The sequence below is a fragment of the Nothobranchius furzeri genome, chromosome 15 (genome assembly GCF_043380555.1).
Source record: "Nothobranchius furzeri strain GRZ-AD chromosome 15, NfurGRZ-RIMD1, whole genome shotgun sequence".
NCBI classification, from domain to species: Eukaryota; Metazoa; Chordata; class Actinopteri; order Cyprinodontiformes; family Nothobranchiidae; genus Nothobranchius; species Nothobranchius furzeri.
Window position 1 is genome coordinate 51564985 of NC_091755.1, and position 17595 is coordinate 51582579.

General features: G+C 44.0%; 1 protein-coding gene across 1 annotated transcript in view; it reads left to right on the forward strand.

Annotated features, from left to right (window-relative positions):
- Positions 1-16154, forward strand: part of chrna4b (cholinergic receptor, nicotinic, alpha 4b) — a 23895-nt gene extending 7741 nt beyond the window's left edge. The window contains exons 3-6 of the mRNA XM_015968570.3: positions 4155-4199; positions 4279-4388; positions 5537-6953; positions 12433-16154. Of these exons, the coding sequence (XP_015824056.3) occupies positions 4155-4199; positions 4279-4388; positions 5537-6953; positions 12433-12558 (1698 nt within the window). The 3' untranslated portion in view covers positions 12559-16154. The remainder of the gene's footprint in view (positions 1-4154; positions 4200-4278; positions 4389-5536; positions 6954-12432) is intronic.
- The last annotated feature ends 1441 nt before the right edge of the window (positions 16155-17595 follow it).

Genomic DNA, 17595 nt, shown 5'->3' on the forward strand with positions numbered 1-17595 from the left:
CCAAAATGGATCCCCTCAACACCTTGGTTGCACCTAGAAATCCTGATCCACATAGAAAATGATGATAAGAACCTAGGCCTGGGTGATAAATCGATTTAATTAATTAATTTGAATGTTTTTTGTTGTGGGCAATTTAAAAAAAGTAAATTGAATTTTTATGTAATAGCGCCTTTTTGGCCCCCCTGAGCTTCCGTAGCGTTAGTTTCACACAACCGCAACAACAACGTCACAGCACGCACACGAAACAGCAACAGCAAGCGACTCCATGGCCACCAGTGAGAGTGGGAAGTTTGTTCCTAAGAAAGGAATGAAATAATCTGGTTTGGGTTTCCTGCGACGGTCGTGCAGCGTGGCACTTTGATTCCAGAGGGTGTTCATTTGTCCATTATTCATCTCAGAAATGAGGGTCATATTTGTCTTGCTTGTGATTAAATAAAAACAGAATTGGCTTTAAGGTGCCTTCCAATTGTACTTATTGCTATTTTTAATAATTGAGAGGGAGAGAGAATTGAGAAAAATCGTAAATCGAATTAAAAATAATTAAATCGGAGATTTTATTTTCGGGCTGTATCGCCCAGCTTTATAAGAACCGGTGACAAAGGGCGGCCTTGGCGGAGTCCAACTCTCACTGAAATGAGCCCAACTTACTGCCGACAACGCAAACCGCGCTCTGACACGATCATACGGGACACGTCCTGTTTTCTTGTCTTGCTGTTGCAGCTTTTTATTTGATGTCTTTAGCTGTATCGAGGTTTTTGAGGTTTAAATAGAAAACGCCTCTTCCTGCAACATCATCACATCTTCACTTTCTTACAACGGGTAGAGAAGGAGACGACGTCGGTGTTCATGTCTACTTATGGAAGCAACGTTTGTTGCTATATTTGCTGTTTAGCACCCATTTAGGCACGCAATTACTGTAGACAACGTTATTCCATTTCCTATTCATCTTTCTGTCACCGTGATGGAAGTTCCTCCAGCGATGAGTGACATTCAGTCAGTGTCATCTAAATGAAGAACAGGACAAAGGCTAATAGCTTTATTTCTGTTTGAATTACATCAAAAGCGTATAATTTTCTTAGCGTTCACCTGCCTCTCTTTTCTAGGAAAAGTAATTATCTTGAGCGTGTGTGACCTTTTCCGAAAATAGAAACTGGAGAGAGAATAATGTTAAACTTACAGAGACGATAACACATCAGGTTGAAACGTTAGATTTGTTTGTCTGCACCTATTAAAGGTATTTATACTCATTCTAGTGCTCCAGCTCTTCTTTTCCTCATTCTGGATGTCCTCCAGCCATAGAGCACCAACCGGAGTCGATGATGCGCGGAGAGCTTTATCTTCTACGTTAATATAATGTACCTTTATAAAAAAATGTTTTGGAAAATGAGCTTTAAAATTTGAATTCTAAAGCAGGTGGTTAAAGAGGAATTTTCATTCATTTCAAGCAAATAATCAGATCAGAATGTGCTTGTTGTTGTAGGCTATACTGTTGTTGTGAAGGACACTATAGATAGATAGATAGATAGATAGATAGATAGATAGATAGATAGATAGATAGATAGATAGATAGATAGATAGATAGATGGATGGATAGATGGATAGATAGATAGATAGATAGATAGATAGATAGATAGATAGATAGATAGATAGATAGATAGATAGATAGATAGATAGATAGATAGATAGATAGATAGATAGATAGATAGATAGATAGATCGAAGATAGATAGATCGATGGATAGATGGATAGATCGAAGATAGATAGATCGATGGATAGATGGATAGATAGATGATAGATAGATCGAAGATAGATAGATAGATAGATAGATAGATAGATAGATAGATAGATAGATAGATAGATAGATAGATAGATAGATAGATAGATAGATAGATAGATAGATAGATAGATAGATAGATAGATAGATAGATAGATCGAAGATAGATAGATCGATGGATAGATGGATAGATCGAAGATAGATAGATCGATGGATAGATGGATAGATAGATGATAGATAGATCGAAGATAGATAGATAGATAGATAGATAGATAGATGGATAGATAGATAGATAGATAGATAGATAGATAGATAGATAGATAGATAGATAGATAGATGGATGGATGGATGGATGGATGGATGGATGGATGGATGGATGGATGGATAGATAGATAGATAGATAGATAGATAGATAGATAGATAGATAGATAGATAGATAGATAGATAGATAGATAGATAGATAGATAGATAGATAGATAGATAGATAGATAGATAGATAGATAGATAGATAGATAGATAGATCGATGATAGATAGATAGATCGATGATAGATAGATAGATCCATCGATGATAGATAGATCGATCCATCGATGATAGATAGATCGATCGATAGATAGATAGATAGATAGATAGATAGATAGATAGATAGATAGATAGATAGATAGATAGATAGATCGATCGATAGATAGATAGATAGATAGATAGATAGATAGATAGATAGATAGATAGATCGATCGATCGATCGATAGATAGATAGATAGATAGATAGATAGATAGATAGATAGATGATCGATCGATCGATCGATCGATCGATCGATCGATCGATCGATCGATCGATAGAAGATAGATAGATAGATAGATAGATAGATAGATAGATAGATAGATCCATCGAAGATAGATCGATCGATGATAGATAGATAGATAGATAGATAGATAGATAGATAGATAGATAGATAGATAGATAGATAGATGATAGATAGATGATAGATAGATAGATAGATAGATAGATAGATAGATAGATAGATAGATAGATAGATGATCGATAGATAGATAGATAGATAGATAGATAGATAGATAGATAGATAGATAGATAGATAGATAGATAGATAGATAGATAGATAGATAGATAGATAGATAGATAGATAGATAGATAGACTTTATTGTCCACCTTGAATTGAGGCAGAAATTCGTCTTTGACATGGCTCACCTTACAATACAATACAGTCCATATCACATTCACACAAATACATAAAAAGACAATTAAAAGGTATTAAAATGTTATCATCGTAAAAAATAAACTTTAAGAATTCAAAATTGTAATTGCGGTGGGAACAAATGATTTCTTATAGGCACCTTTCTTGGCCGATGGAACCCTGAACCTCCTTCCTGACGGAAGTAACTGAAAATGTGGGTTCATGGGTGGGTTGAGTCTGTACTGATCAGGGTAGCCTTCCTGTGCGCTGCTCGCTCGTGAAGAACAGAAAGTGGGATCTGAGATGAACCTGTAATTTTGCTGCCTAATTTAACAACGCGAGAGAGTTGTTTTGTCTTTAACTGTGAGAAAATTATACCGAGCTGTAATACTGAAAATTAGAATGGATTCAATCAGTGATTTATATACAATTGTTAGGATGTCCTTGTTCACATTGAGTGCTCTTAGCTTCCTTAGCAGATGGAGTCTTTGCAGCGCTTTCTTGTAGACACCATTGCTGTGATTTTTAATTTTACCCTGTCTATTTATACAGATTCATTATAACACGCTCAAAGCTACAACCAAGCAAGCGTAATAAATAACACAGATCACTTATCAGCGGAAATGAAACCACAACAAAAGAGATCAGAAGAGTTTCCTAAATTAAATCAGTTATTGTGTAATCTAGCATGTTCAAAGCTGCATCCATACATTAAATCTTGCTGGTGTTTTTGCATTCGACACGACTGGTTTCATGCACATAGATGCAACCTACATGTTCAACAATCCTGGTGGAGATTTTGTCGTCTGTTAGAAGCTGTTTCAATACATCCACTCAAACCTGTCTGGAGAGGCATTTAGACCATAGATTATGCAACTTTCCCTCCTCACGAAGGTGATTTTCCAGCTTTTTGACACCGAGATCGTTGACAGTACTTGTTCCACATGCCTGGCGGTGAGTGTCAACTCCAGGTGAAGTTGTCTTTTCCTGCAGAGTGCATTCGCTGACTGCCGTGTCTTAGATGTAGCTGTGGATTAGCTGGAGAGAGCGGCTTGCTGCTGAAGAAACAGGGTGCTTCTGCAGGAAGCGTTGGCTGATTAGTTTATTTATTTCATGGCATATTACAGAATCTCACATGTTAATCCAGAAGATGGCTAATGCTACATTTTATTTTATTTCCATTACAAGGATGAAAAAAACCAGATGATGACAACGAACGTCTGGGTCAAGCAAGTAAGAAACTACAAGAGACCAAACCAATTCAGTTAAAAAAAGGCTGCAGTATGTAAATATGACTGTTGCTTTCCTGCAGGAATGGAATGATTACAAACTCCGCTGGAACCCAGAGGAGTATGAAAATGTCACCTCCATCCGTATCCCCTCTGAGATCATCTGGAGGCCGGATATTGTCCTCTACAACAAGTGAGTTTCTGCATCAACACATTGTAAACCAAATTGGCTCTTTTCCATCACACAGTTGCACTTAATTGCCGCTATTTTCAAGTCACAACCGTGTGTCAAGTATGTCTACGCCTTCATTCCAGCAGATGGTGGCACTGCTGGGGAAAATATGAGGAATCCGTTTTGCCAAACGTCACATCTTGTGCCAATTTCAATGAGTAATTTAGCTAGAGTAAATGTGAACAAAGTCCGCCTTAATGGCCATGCATGCAAAGAAATGTAAGGATCAAACAAAGTAATACTTTCTGCAGTAGAATAGAAAGAGGAAGGGTGATTGGGCTTGCTTCAACAAGGCACCGGTGAAATGCCTTCATTTCGTTCTAATTTAAAGACATCCACCTGGAAAAGCTGTGTTGTACGACACAACTGCCATGCACAGGCTGGTGCCTATCTCCAGCAGTCAATGGGCAATCAGGCGGGGTACACCCTGGACAGAGTGCCAGTCCATCGCAGGGCAACACAGAGACATTCGCACCTAAGGAAAGTTTAGGCAGACCAAATAACCTATCAGTAAGGTTTCTGGACTGTGGGAGGGAGCCGGAGGACCCAGAGAGAACCCACGCATGCACAGGGAGAACACGCAAACTCCATGCAGAAAGATCCCAGGCTAGGAAGCGAACCCAGGACCTTCTTACTGCAAGGCAACAGCTCTAACCACTGCTCCACTGCACAGCCCCTGCTCTTTAAAGTATTTTTGATAACCATACAAAAAAGAATAATTTACAAAACGCGTAATATATATTTAATTATGATTTAAACAATATAATTATTATTTAAACTGAATATTTTCAGTTACTAATTTTTGCAAGTAATCTTTCTGAAATACAGCACAGTACGACAAACAGCCAAGAAATGATACTGACCTTGACGATCGCACTCAGGGAAAGAAAATCACAGGTGAAAACAAAAAAGAAAGTATGTGCAACATGAGTAAGTCTTAACTGGAAGTTTTATTTAATAACAGCTTTGATTTTTCTAAGTTAATGTCCAGAGATCTGGAGGACATCTTCAGCAAACCAAAGTATTGGAATGCAACCTCACATCACAAAGTTTAATGAAGGGTAAAACTTTAAGTAACATTTCACCAATGTTCCTTTCTTCACCTGCAGTGCGGATGGCGACTTTGCAGTAACTCACCTCACGAAGGCTCATCTGTTTTATGATGGACACATAAAGTGGACCCCACCGGCCATTTATAAATCTTCGTGCAGCATAGATGTCACGTTTTTCCCTTTTGACCAGCAGAGCTGCAAGATGAAGTTTGGCTCGTGGACCTACGACCGTGCCAAGATAGATCTGATCAGTATGGCCAGTAATGTGGACCAGATGGATTACTGGGAGAGCGGGGAGTGGGTCATTGTTAACGCAGTGGGCAAGTACAACACTAAAAAGTATGAGTGTTGCACAGAGATATATGCAGACATCACTTACTACTTCATCATCCGGAGGCTTCCTTTGTTCTACACTATCAACCTCATCATCCCCTGCCTGCTTATCTCCTGTCTAACGGTTCTGGTGTTTTATTTACCGTCGCAGTGCGGAGAGAAGATCACTCTGTGTATTTCGGTCTTACTGTCCCTGACAGTGTTCCTCCTGCTGATAACAGAGATTATACCATCTACTTCACTGGTGATTCCGCTGATTGGTGAATACCTGCTCTTCACAATGGTGTTTGTCACGCTTTCCATCATAATTACAGTCTTTGTGTTGAATGTACACCACAGATCGCCAAAAACACACAGCATGCCTCACTGGGTGCGTCGAGTGTTCCTTGACTTGGTGCCTCGAGTCCTGATAATGAAACGTCCACCGGGCACTGCAAAGCAGCACTGCAAGAAGCTGATTGAGATGATGCACCGCCCAACCATTTCTACAACAAGCAACTCACAGGCGTTTTGGATAGGATTAGACACAGGGCTTCAACAGATGGCGCAGACAGACAACACACTAGCAAAAACTCCATCGGATAGTCCGGGAATCCTTGTCTGCTCAGCCTCACCACCATCTTCTCCTCATGGGAACTGCAGCGAGGATCATCCACTGGATGTCAACATTTTTTGGAAAGCCACATCTGGCCAGTATTCAGTTCTCTCAGAGAAACACCCCCTATGTAGACACAACTCTGCTAGCATGTCTGCTTCACAATTGTCCTTACCCCCAACTTTGCAACTGGGCCCATTCCCCAACCCATCCAGAGAAAAACCAAGCACTTTGGCCTTAAATGGTCGTTCACTTAGTGCAGAGCAAATGTGCAACCAACAGGAAGCTCTTCCTCAGAGAACTGAGCCTAGATGTCGCTCCCACAGTTTTCAGTACTGCTGTCTGCATGATGATGGAGTTAAGGGGACTTCCAAGAAGGTGAGGTCCAGGGAGAACTTACAGGAAACCCCACCAGCCGTGTCTACCAAAGATGCAAGCACCCAGCTAGATCGTCAGACCCCAATGATTTCACCGGCTATGCAACGAGCCATAGAAGGAGTTCAGTACATCGCTGATCATCTCAGGGCGGAGGATGCAGACTTTTCAGTAAGTTCAGAGAAATTTCTTTTGCTGTGAAAAAATGTCTTAAATGGACCAAAAGAAGTTGGCTAAAGTCAAATACCCAAAAAGCCCCATTTGAACTGAAATTATTTCACAATAAATAATGAGTTATGGAAACTTGGAAACCAAAGATTGCATAAATGCGGAGGCAGTGGTGCTACAAGGTTCTTATGGCGCCCCAAGCAGAAATACCTGCTGCCCAAAGCAGACTAGAGCCCCAGTCAGACAGGCCATGACAAACGGAAATGTCTGTCCTCAAGACCTTTGTGTCTGAACACAAACATCCGGATAACCTTTTCTGTAATTAAACCGGACGAAGCCCCTAGTAACAGGACCGGACTTGTCACGGACAGGGTAGCTGCTTCAGACTGGTGAGGTCGAGTTCCGGGCAGGGAGGAGGGGGAGGAGGAAGGGGCCGGGGGACGCTGTGCGCACCTAGATAGCTCGCTCCTGTAGCATGCGGCAAACCATGGCAGCTCGCCTCCTACAGTACCGTCTCATAGACGCGCGACGGAGCGCTTCACACCGCTTCCGTGATTCCTTTTAACCATTGAGCTTCATCATCCAGGTCTCTTATGCGTCTTCGTGTGCGCAGAATTATGCTTCACATAAGTCCGATCAGTGAGAGGAATTCTATCTCTTCGTTGGCCATGTTTGACCGAATAGCTTTGTTTGGGTAAATTACGCATGTACGCCCGCCGCACTATATTTACGCAATACCCGGGTACAGCCTTCCCACCCCCTCCCCCTCAGACATCTGGAACTTTTCCCTGCTGTGTGAAGGCAGCCAAAAGGACAAGTTCAGGTACAAAAATGTTAGGTCTGAAAACAGTTCTGGTTAAAAACCGGACTGAATTGTCCACACATATTCCAGAATGTCAGTCTGAAGGGGGCTTTGGAAACGCATTGTTTCTCCATCGGAATACTATGGGGGTTTCCAAGGGTGCCTCCCTAACGTTTCCAAAAGGGCAGGATGGCACACCAAACCAAAAGAATGGCAGGTGTGCAGTTTTCATCAGATGGCAGTCGTAAAAAAAATGCTTCATAGACATTGGAGAATCACCTCTATGACATGATTCATTAACAGAGCGTGGAGGGGTGGGGGGGTAAGATGAGGAAGTGTGCAGCTGGTCTCTGGTTGAGCAATTGAGAGGGGGGAGGAGGGCCCTGTCTGGGAGTGTGAGACGGCCAGCGGTGTCATCAGTTGGTGCATTCTGAAAGAATGACCATTTTCAAAACAAAACAATTGACTTTCCCACTACTGTGGGATTCTCACGGCTGTTGCAAGCTACGGTTCAGCAGAAGATTGTAGCTGACCAGTCAAGATTTGTTTATTTGTTTATTTAAGGAATCCCCATTAGTCTTCACAGTAGTGAAAACTGTTCTTCCTGGGGTCGTACGCAGTAAGTTGAGAAGTAGATAAATACATTTCACTGCAACATTGAGTTGTTGGTAATAGGAAAAGTAGCTTGGCATTTTTTTAGGTCTGACTATTTGCTTCTAATTCACCGTTAGCATTGTTAGCTTAACGTTAGCTACAACAAAAAGATGTTGTGGCTACTTAGGGGTACAAGAAATAACTTCTGGGTCGCTCCTGTTACTGGCTTAGGATCTTTACAAAGCACTGCTGCATTTTGTTGACTGGTATTGACTCGAAGCAGACTTGGCAACCTTGTGATTTCATTGATTGTAAGCAAATCTATGTCCCTCTTTAGCTTCTTATAAAGAAGAAAAACTGTCAAACGCTCAGTTAGCTGATGAGGAAATCTGCTTCAATGTGACCTTTCTTCCAACATGGCTGAGACATTAGACCAGGAGGAACCAATCCTGGCCCAGAATGTTGTAGTTGTTTCCCTGTCCCAAATAAAAAAGTATAAAAAATAAGTTAATCAGCTCTCATAGAGTGGGAACAAAAAAAAGGACAAAAATCTCTCTGCAGTCTGAGGGATCCTTAAAGTTTCTGTCATGGAGAAATAGAATGAGAGGTTAACTCCCTTACCTTGTAATTTCTAAGATATATTCAAGATGTAGCCGGGGGGGGGGGGGGGGGGGGGGGGGGCAAACAAAACAGGCGATTCCCTAATCTCTCGCCCTTATATCAGCATATGAATGTAGTAAAAATTGTTTTGGTTTTGGTGCCACCTCACCCTTTTGAAAACGTCATGGCGACACCCCTGGAAACCACATCCACTGTAACATTCACTTCAGAGTGATTTGAAAGTTGTGTTGGAGTTTAGGGAAGTTAAATTTCTTACTTTTACATCCCGAGTGCACTTTTTCCCTTCTCTGCTGAGGAACTTCTCCGGAGTATTTCCAGTAATGAGGACGTGTTTGACACTGACAGTTTCCTCACCTGTGGACTGACTTTTGTAGACACTGATTGCAGTCAACTCCTTTTATTTGCCTTGCCTAAACGCTGTCATTTTTCCAAGCATTTCCACGTAGATCACTTTGCCATTTCAAATTTATTGACAACGTTCCAGCACAATTCATAGGCTTGAGTCATAAAACGAGCTTTTGAGTGTGCATTAAGAGGAAGGTGGGTGGCAAAGAAAAAACAACAGATTTTCTTTCCCAAGGAAGACGCGGTGATTCGTGTTTTCTCACATCTTTTTCAACGTTGAGTCACTTCTCCATTAGGCCACTTGTTTTTAACTGATATTCCAGGTATTAAATCCTCAGTTTTGTCGAGTTTTACTAACCGATCATGAGCAGACTCTGTGAGCATCCTTTAGCCTGAAATACAATCTCAAACTGCTCCAAACAAATCCTGCATCTGAGAAAGGCTGACATGACTGGATTCTCAGATTCATCAACATTTTTTGCCTGAGCTAACATAATTCATGAGTGAAAATACTCTTACAACAAATATGCATCCATGTCAAGTTTTAGGAAACAAATCTATATTTAGATGTATGTGTTTTTTTGTTCAAATAATGCCCTAAATGTTAATGTATTTGCAGCCCTGATGCTTAGTAGAACGTCTTCTTCTGCTAACCTGCAGTCAGCTGCACTGTAACCAAAGTTGTCCTCCTACATCCCTCTATTTAGTACCCTGATCTAACCCCCAATACAGCTACAGATCTAAAACTTCTATTAGTCTTATTCTAATGTTAAGACGTTTCCTGCTAGAAAAGGCGTAAGGACGTGGGTTGCCATGACAACCCTAAACGTAGGTACATTTTTTCTCAAATTACAAACATAACTTAAACTACTGTAGATAATCTCTGTGCAGCTTGTCTTAGCGGTTGGCAAGCAACGTGCAGAAGTGTTTATGGGATTAGGTGTCCCTGCGCCTTTCAGCAGAAGCTTAAAGCTGCGCTTTGCCATTAAGTAGTCCCAAGTCAAAAATGTCGCCTGTGTTTCCTTCGTGTTACTTTTTATTTTCACATGCTGTCTGATTTTAAGGACTTTTTTTCTCACAGTGCTGGTCCCATCCACTTACTGTGTTTTATGCTAAGCTAAAGCTAAAGGTGTTCTGACTATCCGCGCAACTCATTGATGTGTGCTATATTTTGGGGAAGTGCACATGTGCAGACCAACTACTACGTCACAAGCTGTTTACCTGAAGAGTGCACTACGTAGAAGTTGTTATACTGCTGCTTGTTGTATGTTTACCTGACCGTTAGCTTGTAAATGGCTTGGAAAATACCGTTATTATACTGTAAACAAGGGATTTCTCCCATTATTTACCGTCATTCACGGAATCATGACAAACACAGTCCTTTTCATAAATAAATCACAACAAACACTGTTTAATTTAGCTAGTAATTACACTACAGTTCTGTATTTTTCAGTAATATCACCTATTTAAATTAAACTGTTTAGTACCCGTGTTACTGTATTGTAAACAAGAGCGAAACTGTCATAACACACTGCTGTAGGAATATTTGACAAGGAAGCACGGATAGTCAGAACACCGGGTCAAGAGAACGACTCGTCTAAATCAGAAATAGCTATGTCAACAGACAAAATTCCACTTTTGGGTAGAATGTCCCTTTAAGAAATCTAACTAAGCAACATCTGCGTATCCCATTTACAGATTTTTAAACTCAAAACAAGAAAATTTGAACTTATTTAAGAATATTTACTTAATTTCAAGTAGTGATGTTTTTTGTAGATGAGAAAAATTGTTTCTCTTTAGACTAAAAATAATATGAAATGTCTAAAAATTTGTTATTTTTTTTTTACTTTCTTGAAAATCGTTTTTTTTTTTTTTTTGCAGTGTAAAGAAACGAAATGCCTCAACCGTACGTACCACGTTGCACCTAAAAGCTGCAGCCGTTCCTCCACACAACAGAACCTATTTAAAGGGGCATTATGGAAGTTTGACAGCCAAAACATGAATAGAAATAATAAATGTCTTCTTCATACGTTCTCCTGCAATGCCCTGGTCCTGTAGAATGAGCCCTGGCATTTTTACTGTGATTGCCTGTTTTTCTGTAAAATCACAGAAAAAGAGAGATGCTCGGGTCGAGCAGGCTGCTTCATGCGCGTTCACGCTCAGGCATCGCCCGTAGCATCTGCTATCCGTAGCTTTAACAGCAGAGAGAGAGGCAGTGCCACTTTGTCGCTGTTCCTAACGCCTAGTGACAAAGCTAGCTACATTTCTGAGGACCCTTAGCTACTTTCTGTAGAACTTTCTTCTAGATATTTCCTGCAAATTAGCAACAAAAAAGCCATTTTCGCTTCGAACCGTTCTTTGTTTCAGCTGTCATCAAGGATATAAATGTTACAGATACAAAGGACATTACTGGCGCTTTAGCTCACCTAGTAAGACGTCAGACTTTCGTGCAGAAGACCTGGGTTTGATTCTGGATGTGAACATAGTTTATTTAGAGTTTCTTTTTTACATTAATGGTATATTTTTTACAGTAAGATGCCCAAATATTTATTTGAGACTCGCTGAACGGCATTGAATTCACAGATAAAAAAGATGTGGGTTCAACTTTCATTTTGGAACAATTTTTCAAGCAAGGGAAGGGAATGATCTGAGCATGCAGGAGGACTGACCCATCATAAACCTTTGTCGGCTGTGCTGAAGAGAAAGGTACAGAACCAAATTATTTAATTAATTAGCTGCGCATTCTCCTGTCCTCTGTCCTCCGGGCCACACACACACACACACACACACACACGGGACTGTCTCAGCTGTTATTTTCGTTAAGGAGTGTGCACGTACAGCATGCGCGCCTCGTGCACGAGCCTACTACTGAAGCTGCCGTTACGCTTTTGGCCAGAGGGGGCAATCGTGAGCATAAAAATTCAAAAGTCCGTAAAGTCCCTTTAAGTTGACGGAGTTATTTTGTAAAAAGAAACATGGATCGAGTGACTTTTAGGAAAATTCTGCCTCATGGCGGAAAAACATCAGCCATTCTAGAGAAATCACTGAAGTGTGAAAAGTGCCGACTGCTAAGTAGAACGGATTGAAATGTACCTCTGTGCTGTTTGTTCTTTCTGCTAGGTGAAGGAGGACTGGAAATACGTGGCGATGGTCATTGACAGGATTTTCCTCTGGATGTTTGTGCTGGTGTGTATTCTGGGATCTGTAGGACTCTTCCTTCCTCCATGGCTGGCTGGAATGATCTAGAAACTCAGCTTCAAGGAACATGAAAACTGACAGGAAGACTGGCTGTCAGGTTGAAAAAAAAAGTTTATTAATATTCCTTTTTATTTTTTGTTCAGAGGGACTATAAGTCACAATCCCTGCTCTCCTCCTTTGCTATGAAAGGTTTTCCATGAAGGATCAAGATGAAACACCCATCACTGGTCCCCACGGGCAAATCAATTCTTTATAAGGGCAAAAGGCCAACAGTGAAAATATCCCACCACAGCGCCTCTTTTTGACACGGAGCTGTGTTTCTCAAACTGCCACTTTGTGAAAAAAGAACGTGAAAAAAAAAGAGTTTGTTCAGGAAGTAAAACCAGACAGGGATGCTAGTAATCAGATTACCTAGGGTTGGACTTAGTTTTGACATTCCAGCAATGCTGAAGTATTTTGACAACAGCACGGCTAACAAAGAGCTGCTTTCCCAAGAAAACCATTTGTCTGTGAGAACCTGTCAGCTTGTTTTAGTATGAGGGAATTGTCTCGTCTCTCGTCTCGTCTTCCTCCGCTTATCCGGGTCCGGGTCGCGGGGGCAGCATCCCAACTAGGGAGCTCCAGGCCGTCCTCTCCCCGGCCTTGTCCACCAGCTCCTCCGGCAGGACCCCAAGGCGTTCCCGGACCAGATTGGAGATGTAACCTCTCCAACGTGTCCTGGGTCGACCCGGGGGCCTTCTGCCGGCAGGACATGCCCGAAACACCTCCCCGGGGAGGCGTCCAGGAGGCATCCTGACCAGATGCCCAAACCACCTCAACTGGCTCCTTTCGATCCGGAGGAGCAACGGTTCTACTCCGAGTCCCTCCCGAATGTCCGAGCTCCTCACCCTATCTCTAAGGCTGAGCCCGGCCACCCTACGGAGGAAACTCATTTTGGCCGCTTGTATCCGCGATCTCGTTCTTTCGGTCATTACCCAAAGCTCATGACCATAGGTGAGGATTGGGACGTAGATCGACCGGTAAATCGAGAGCCTGGCTTTCTGGCTCTGCTCCCTCTTCCCCACGACAGATCGGCTCAGCGTCCGCATCACTGCAGACGCCGAACCAATCCGCCTGTCGATCTCCCGATCCCTCCTACCCTCACTCGTGAACAAGACCCCGAGATACTTAAACTCCTCCACTTGAGGTAGGACCTCTCCCCCGACCCGGAGTTGGCAAGCCACCCTTTTCCGGTCGAGAACCATGGTCTCAGATTTGGAGGTGCTGATCCTCATCCCAGCCGCTTCACATTCAGCCGCGAACCTACCCAGCAAGAGCTGAAGGTCAGAGCTGGATGAAGCTAGGAGGACCACATCATCCGCAAAAAGCAGAGACGAGATTCTCCTGCCACCAAACTCGACACACTCCACACCACGGCTGCGTCTAGAAATTCTGTCCATAAAAGTGATGAACAGAACCGGTGACAAAGGGCAGCCCTGGCGGAGTCCAACCCTCACTGGGAACAGGTCCGACTTACTACCGGCTATGCGGACCAAACTCACGCTCCTCTGGTAAAGGGACTGAATGGCCCTTAACAGAAAGCCACCCACCCCATACTCCTGGAGTGTCCCCCACAGGGTGCCCCTGGGGACACGGTCATAAGCCTTCTCCAAATCCACAAAACACATGTGGATTGGTTGGGCAAACTCCCATGCCCCCTCCATCACCCTTGCAAGGGTATAGAGCTGGTCCACAGTTCCACGGCCAGGACGAAAACCACATTGCTCCTCCTCTATCTGAGATTCAACTATCGATCGGACCCTCCTCTCCAGTACCTTGGCGTAGACCTTTCCAGGGAGGCTGAGGAGTGTGATCCCCCTATAGTTGGAACACACCCTCAGGTCACCCTTCTTAAAGATGGGGACCACCACCCCGGTCTGCCACTCCCTAGGAACTGCCCCCGATGACCACGCAATGTTGTAGAGACGTGTCAACCATGACAGCCCTACAACATCCATAGCCTTGAGATACCCAGGACGAACCTCATCCGCCCCCGGGGCTCCGCCGCTGTGTAGTTGTTTGACTACCTCAGCAACTTCTGCCCCCGAGATCGGACAGTCCATCCCCAGGCCTCCCAGCTCTGGTTCCTCCTCGGAATGCGCATTGGTGGGATTGAGGAGCTCCTCAAAGTATTCCTTCCACCGTCCGACTATAGCCTCAGTTGACGTCAGCAGCTCCCCATCCCCACTGTAAACAGTGTGAGCGAGTTGCTGCCTTCCTCTCCTGAGGCGCCGGACAGTTTGCCAGAACCTCTTTGGAGCCGATCGATAGTCTTTCTCCATGGCCTCACCAAACTCCTCCCATGCCCGAGATTTTGCCTCGGCAACTGCCACTGCTGCACCCCGCTTGGCTATCCGGTACCTGTCTGCTGCCTCCGGAGACCCACAGACCAGCCACGCCCTGTAGGCCTCCTTCTTCAGCCTGACGGCTCCCCGAACCTCTGGTCTCCACCAGCGGGTACGGGGGTTGCCACCACGACTGGCACCGGCCACCTTACGGCCACAGCTAGCAACAGCCGCCTCGACAATCGCAGAGTGGAACAAGGCCCACTCGGACTCAATGTCCCCCACTGCTCTCGGGACGTGGTCAAAGCTCTGCCGGAGGTGGGAGTTGAAGACCGTCTTGACAGGTTCTTCTGCCAGGCGTTCCCAGCAGACCCTTACTATGCGTTTGGGTCTGCCAGGTCTACGCGGCATGTTCCCTTGCCATCTGATCCAACTCACCACCAGGTGGTGATCAGTTGACAGCTCCGCCCCTCTCTTCACTCGGGTGTCCAAAACATACGGCCGCAGGTCAGATGATACGACTACAAAATCTATCATCGACCTGTGACCTAGGCTGCCCTGGTACCAAGTGTACCGGTGGGCATCCTTATGTTCGAACATGGTGTTCGTTATGGCCAAACTGCGGCTTGCACAGAAGTCCAATAACAAAACACCGCTCGAGTTCAGATTAGGTGGGCCGTTCCTCCCAATCACACCCCTCCAGGTCAAGCTGTCATTGCCCACGTGAGCATTGAAGTCCCCCAGCAGGACAATGGAGTCCCCTGATGGAGCACTATCTAGCACTCGTCCCAGGGACTCCAAAAAGGGTGGGTACTCTGAACTGATATTTGGCCCATAAGCACAAACAACAGTCAGGACCCGTTCCCCGACCCGAAGGCGCAAGGAAGCTACCCTCTTGTCCCCCGGGGTAAACCCCAACACACAGGCAGAGAGTCTCGGAGCTAACAAAAAGCCAACCCCAGCCCTCCGCCTCTCACCCGGAGCAACTCCAGCAAAGTAGAGTGTCCAACCCCTCTCCAGGTCTCGGGTTCCAGAGCCAATGCAATGTGTCGAGGTGAGTCCGACTATATCTAGCCGGTACCGCTCAACCTCTGCCACAAGCTCCGGCTCCTTCCCCGCCAGCGAGGTGACGTTCCATGTCCCAAAAACTAGTTTTCTTGTCCGGGGATTGGACCGCCAAGGCTCCCGCCTTGGTCTGCCACCCGATTCGCATTGAGGGAATTGTGTTTGTGGAAAAGACAGAAGCACAAAAGAAAAGTTTGTAATTTTCCATTTAAACATCCCAACACAATAAATAAAAGGTTGTGTGACTCTTTTTCATTTTAGGTGCAAAATCAGTTTCAAGAAGTCACTCATCCACCCACCCATCCCATCCACCCATCCATCCATCCATCCATCCACCCACCCATCCATCCATCAGAGAGCGGCAGGATTTGGAGTCTCATTTATGTTTATGTTTAATTATTTAGCAGACGCTTTTATCCAAAGCGACTTACAATTTATAACCTATAGGGCATGTTGTGGTCTGTGGGGGGAACCGGAGTACCCGGAGGAAACCCACGCATGCATGGGGAGAACATGCAACTCCACGCAGAAAGGCCGCATCCGGGTTTCGAACCTGCAACCTTCGTGCTGCGAGGCAACAGTGCTAACACTGCCCCACCATGCAGCCCATTATTTAGTAATATTTGGATCTCACCTCTGATTGGACTACAGAAACACGACTCTACCTCTGACTGTGCTCTGCAACGTTGATGTTTCATCTCCACAAATAACACAAGCCTGCTGGAGTTCCATTGTGTGGTGGAGTTGCTAATGCTAACGGTTAAATGGTAAATTGCCTGTATTTGTATAGCGCTTTCTTAGGGTTCTACAACCCCCCAAGGCGCATCACAACACAATCAGTGACTCACCCATTCACACGCTGGTGGAGATGAGCTACGATGTAGCTACAGCTGCCCTGGGGCACACTGACAGAGGTGAGGCTGCCGAGCGCTGGCCAGCAGGCAAGGAGGGTTACGTGTCTTGCCCATGGACACAACATCAGAATTCTCTGGTCAGAGCCAGGATCGAACCTGCAACCTTCTGATTACTGGACAGCCTGCTCTACCTCCTGAGCTACTGCTGTCCCAGTTAGTTTCTAGTGGAGATGTTCTCTGTTTCCTGGACACTAAACCAACAACAGCCTTCCCCATCGCGAGTCAAGATGGGTGAGTCCATCAATGACGTCTATTTTCAATCAGAAGCTAATGCAGGAGATGTGTAGGAGACTATTTTCATGTTCAGCCTGCTTGAAAAACTCAGAGTGACCGATCATAATCAGAAATAATAATTGCCCCTTTTTCCCACAAGACAAGAATTGAATCATGTAAACTTTATTAAGCTACAGGCTCAAAGCGACGACAGAACATGGAAGGTGTTAAAAGGCAGGGTGATGGCTGAAAAACGCATCTAGTTTCACATGTCAGTGGTTTACATAGCTGTAAGACAGTTACCATGGAATCAGACGTGTGCCAGTTATAAAAGAAACACCACTGAATTTTAAAACCACCTAATAAATTCAAGCTCCAGGTATCATTTCTTATTTGAAATTCTATCCATGGTGACCATAAACTTCCTGAACTGAATTCTGGCTGAAATTAAACACAGCAAGGGTAAAAAATGCTTGTGTGTGCTGTTGTTATATAGGTGTTTGGCAGCTTTATGGGGGAAATCTCTGCAGAAAACTTGCTGAAGTCTTGCTTTGAGATAACGTGGGAGG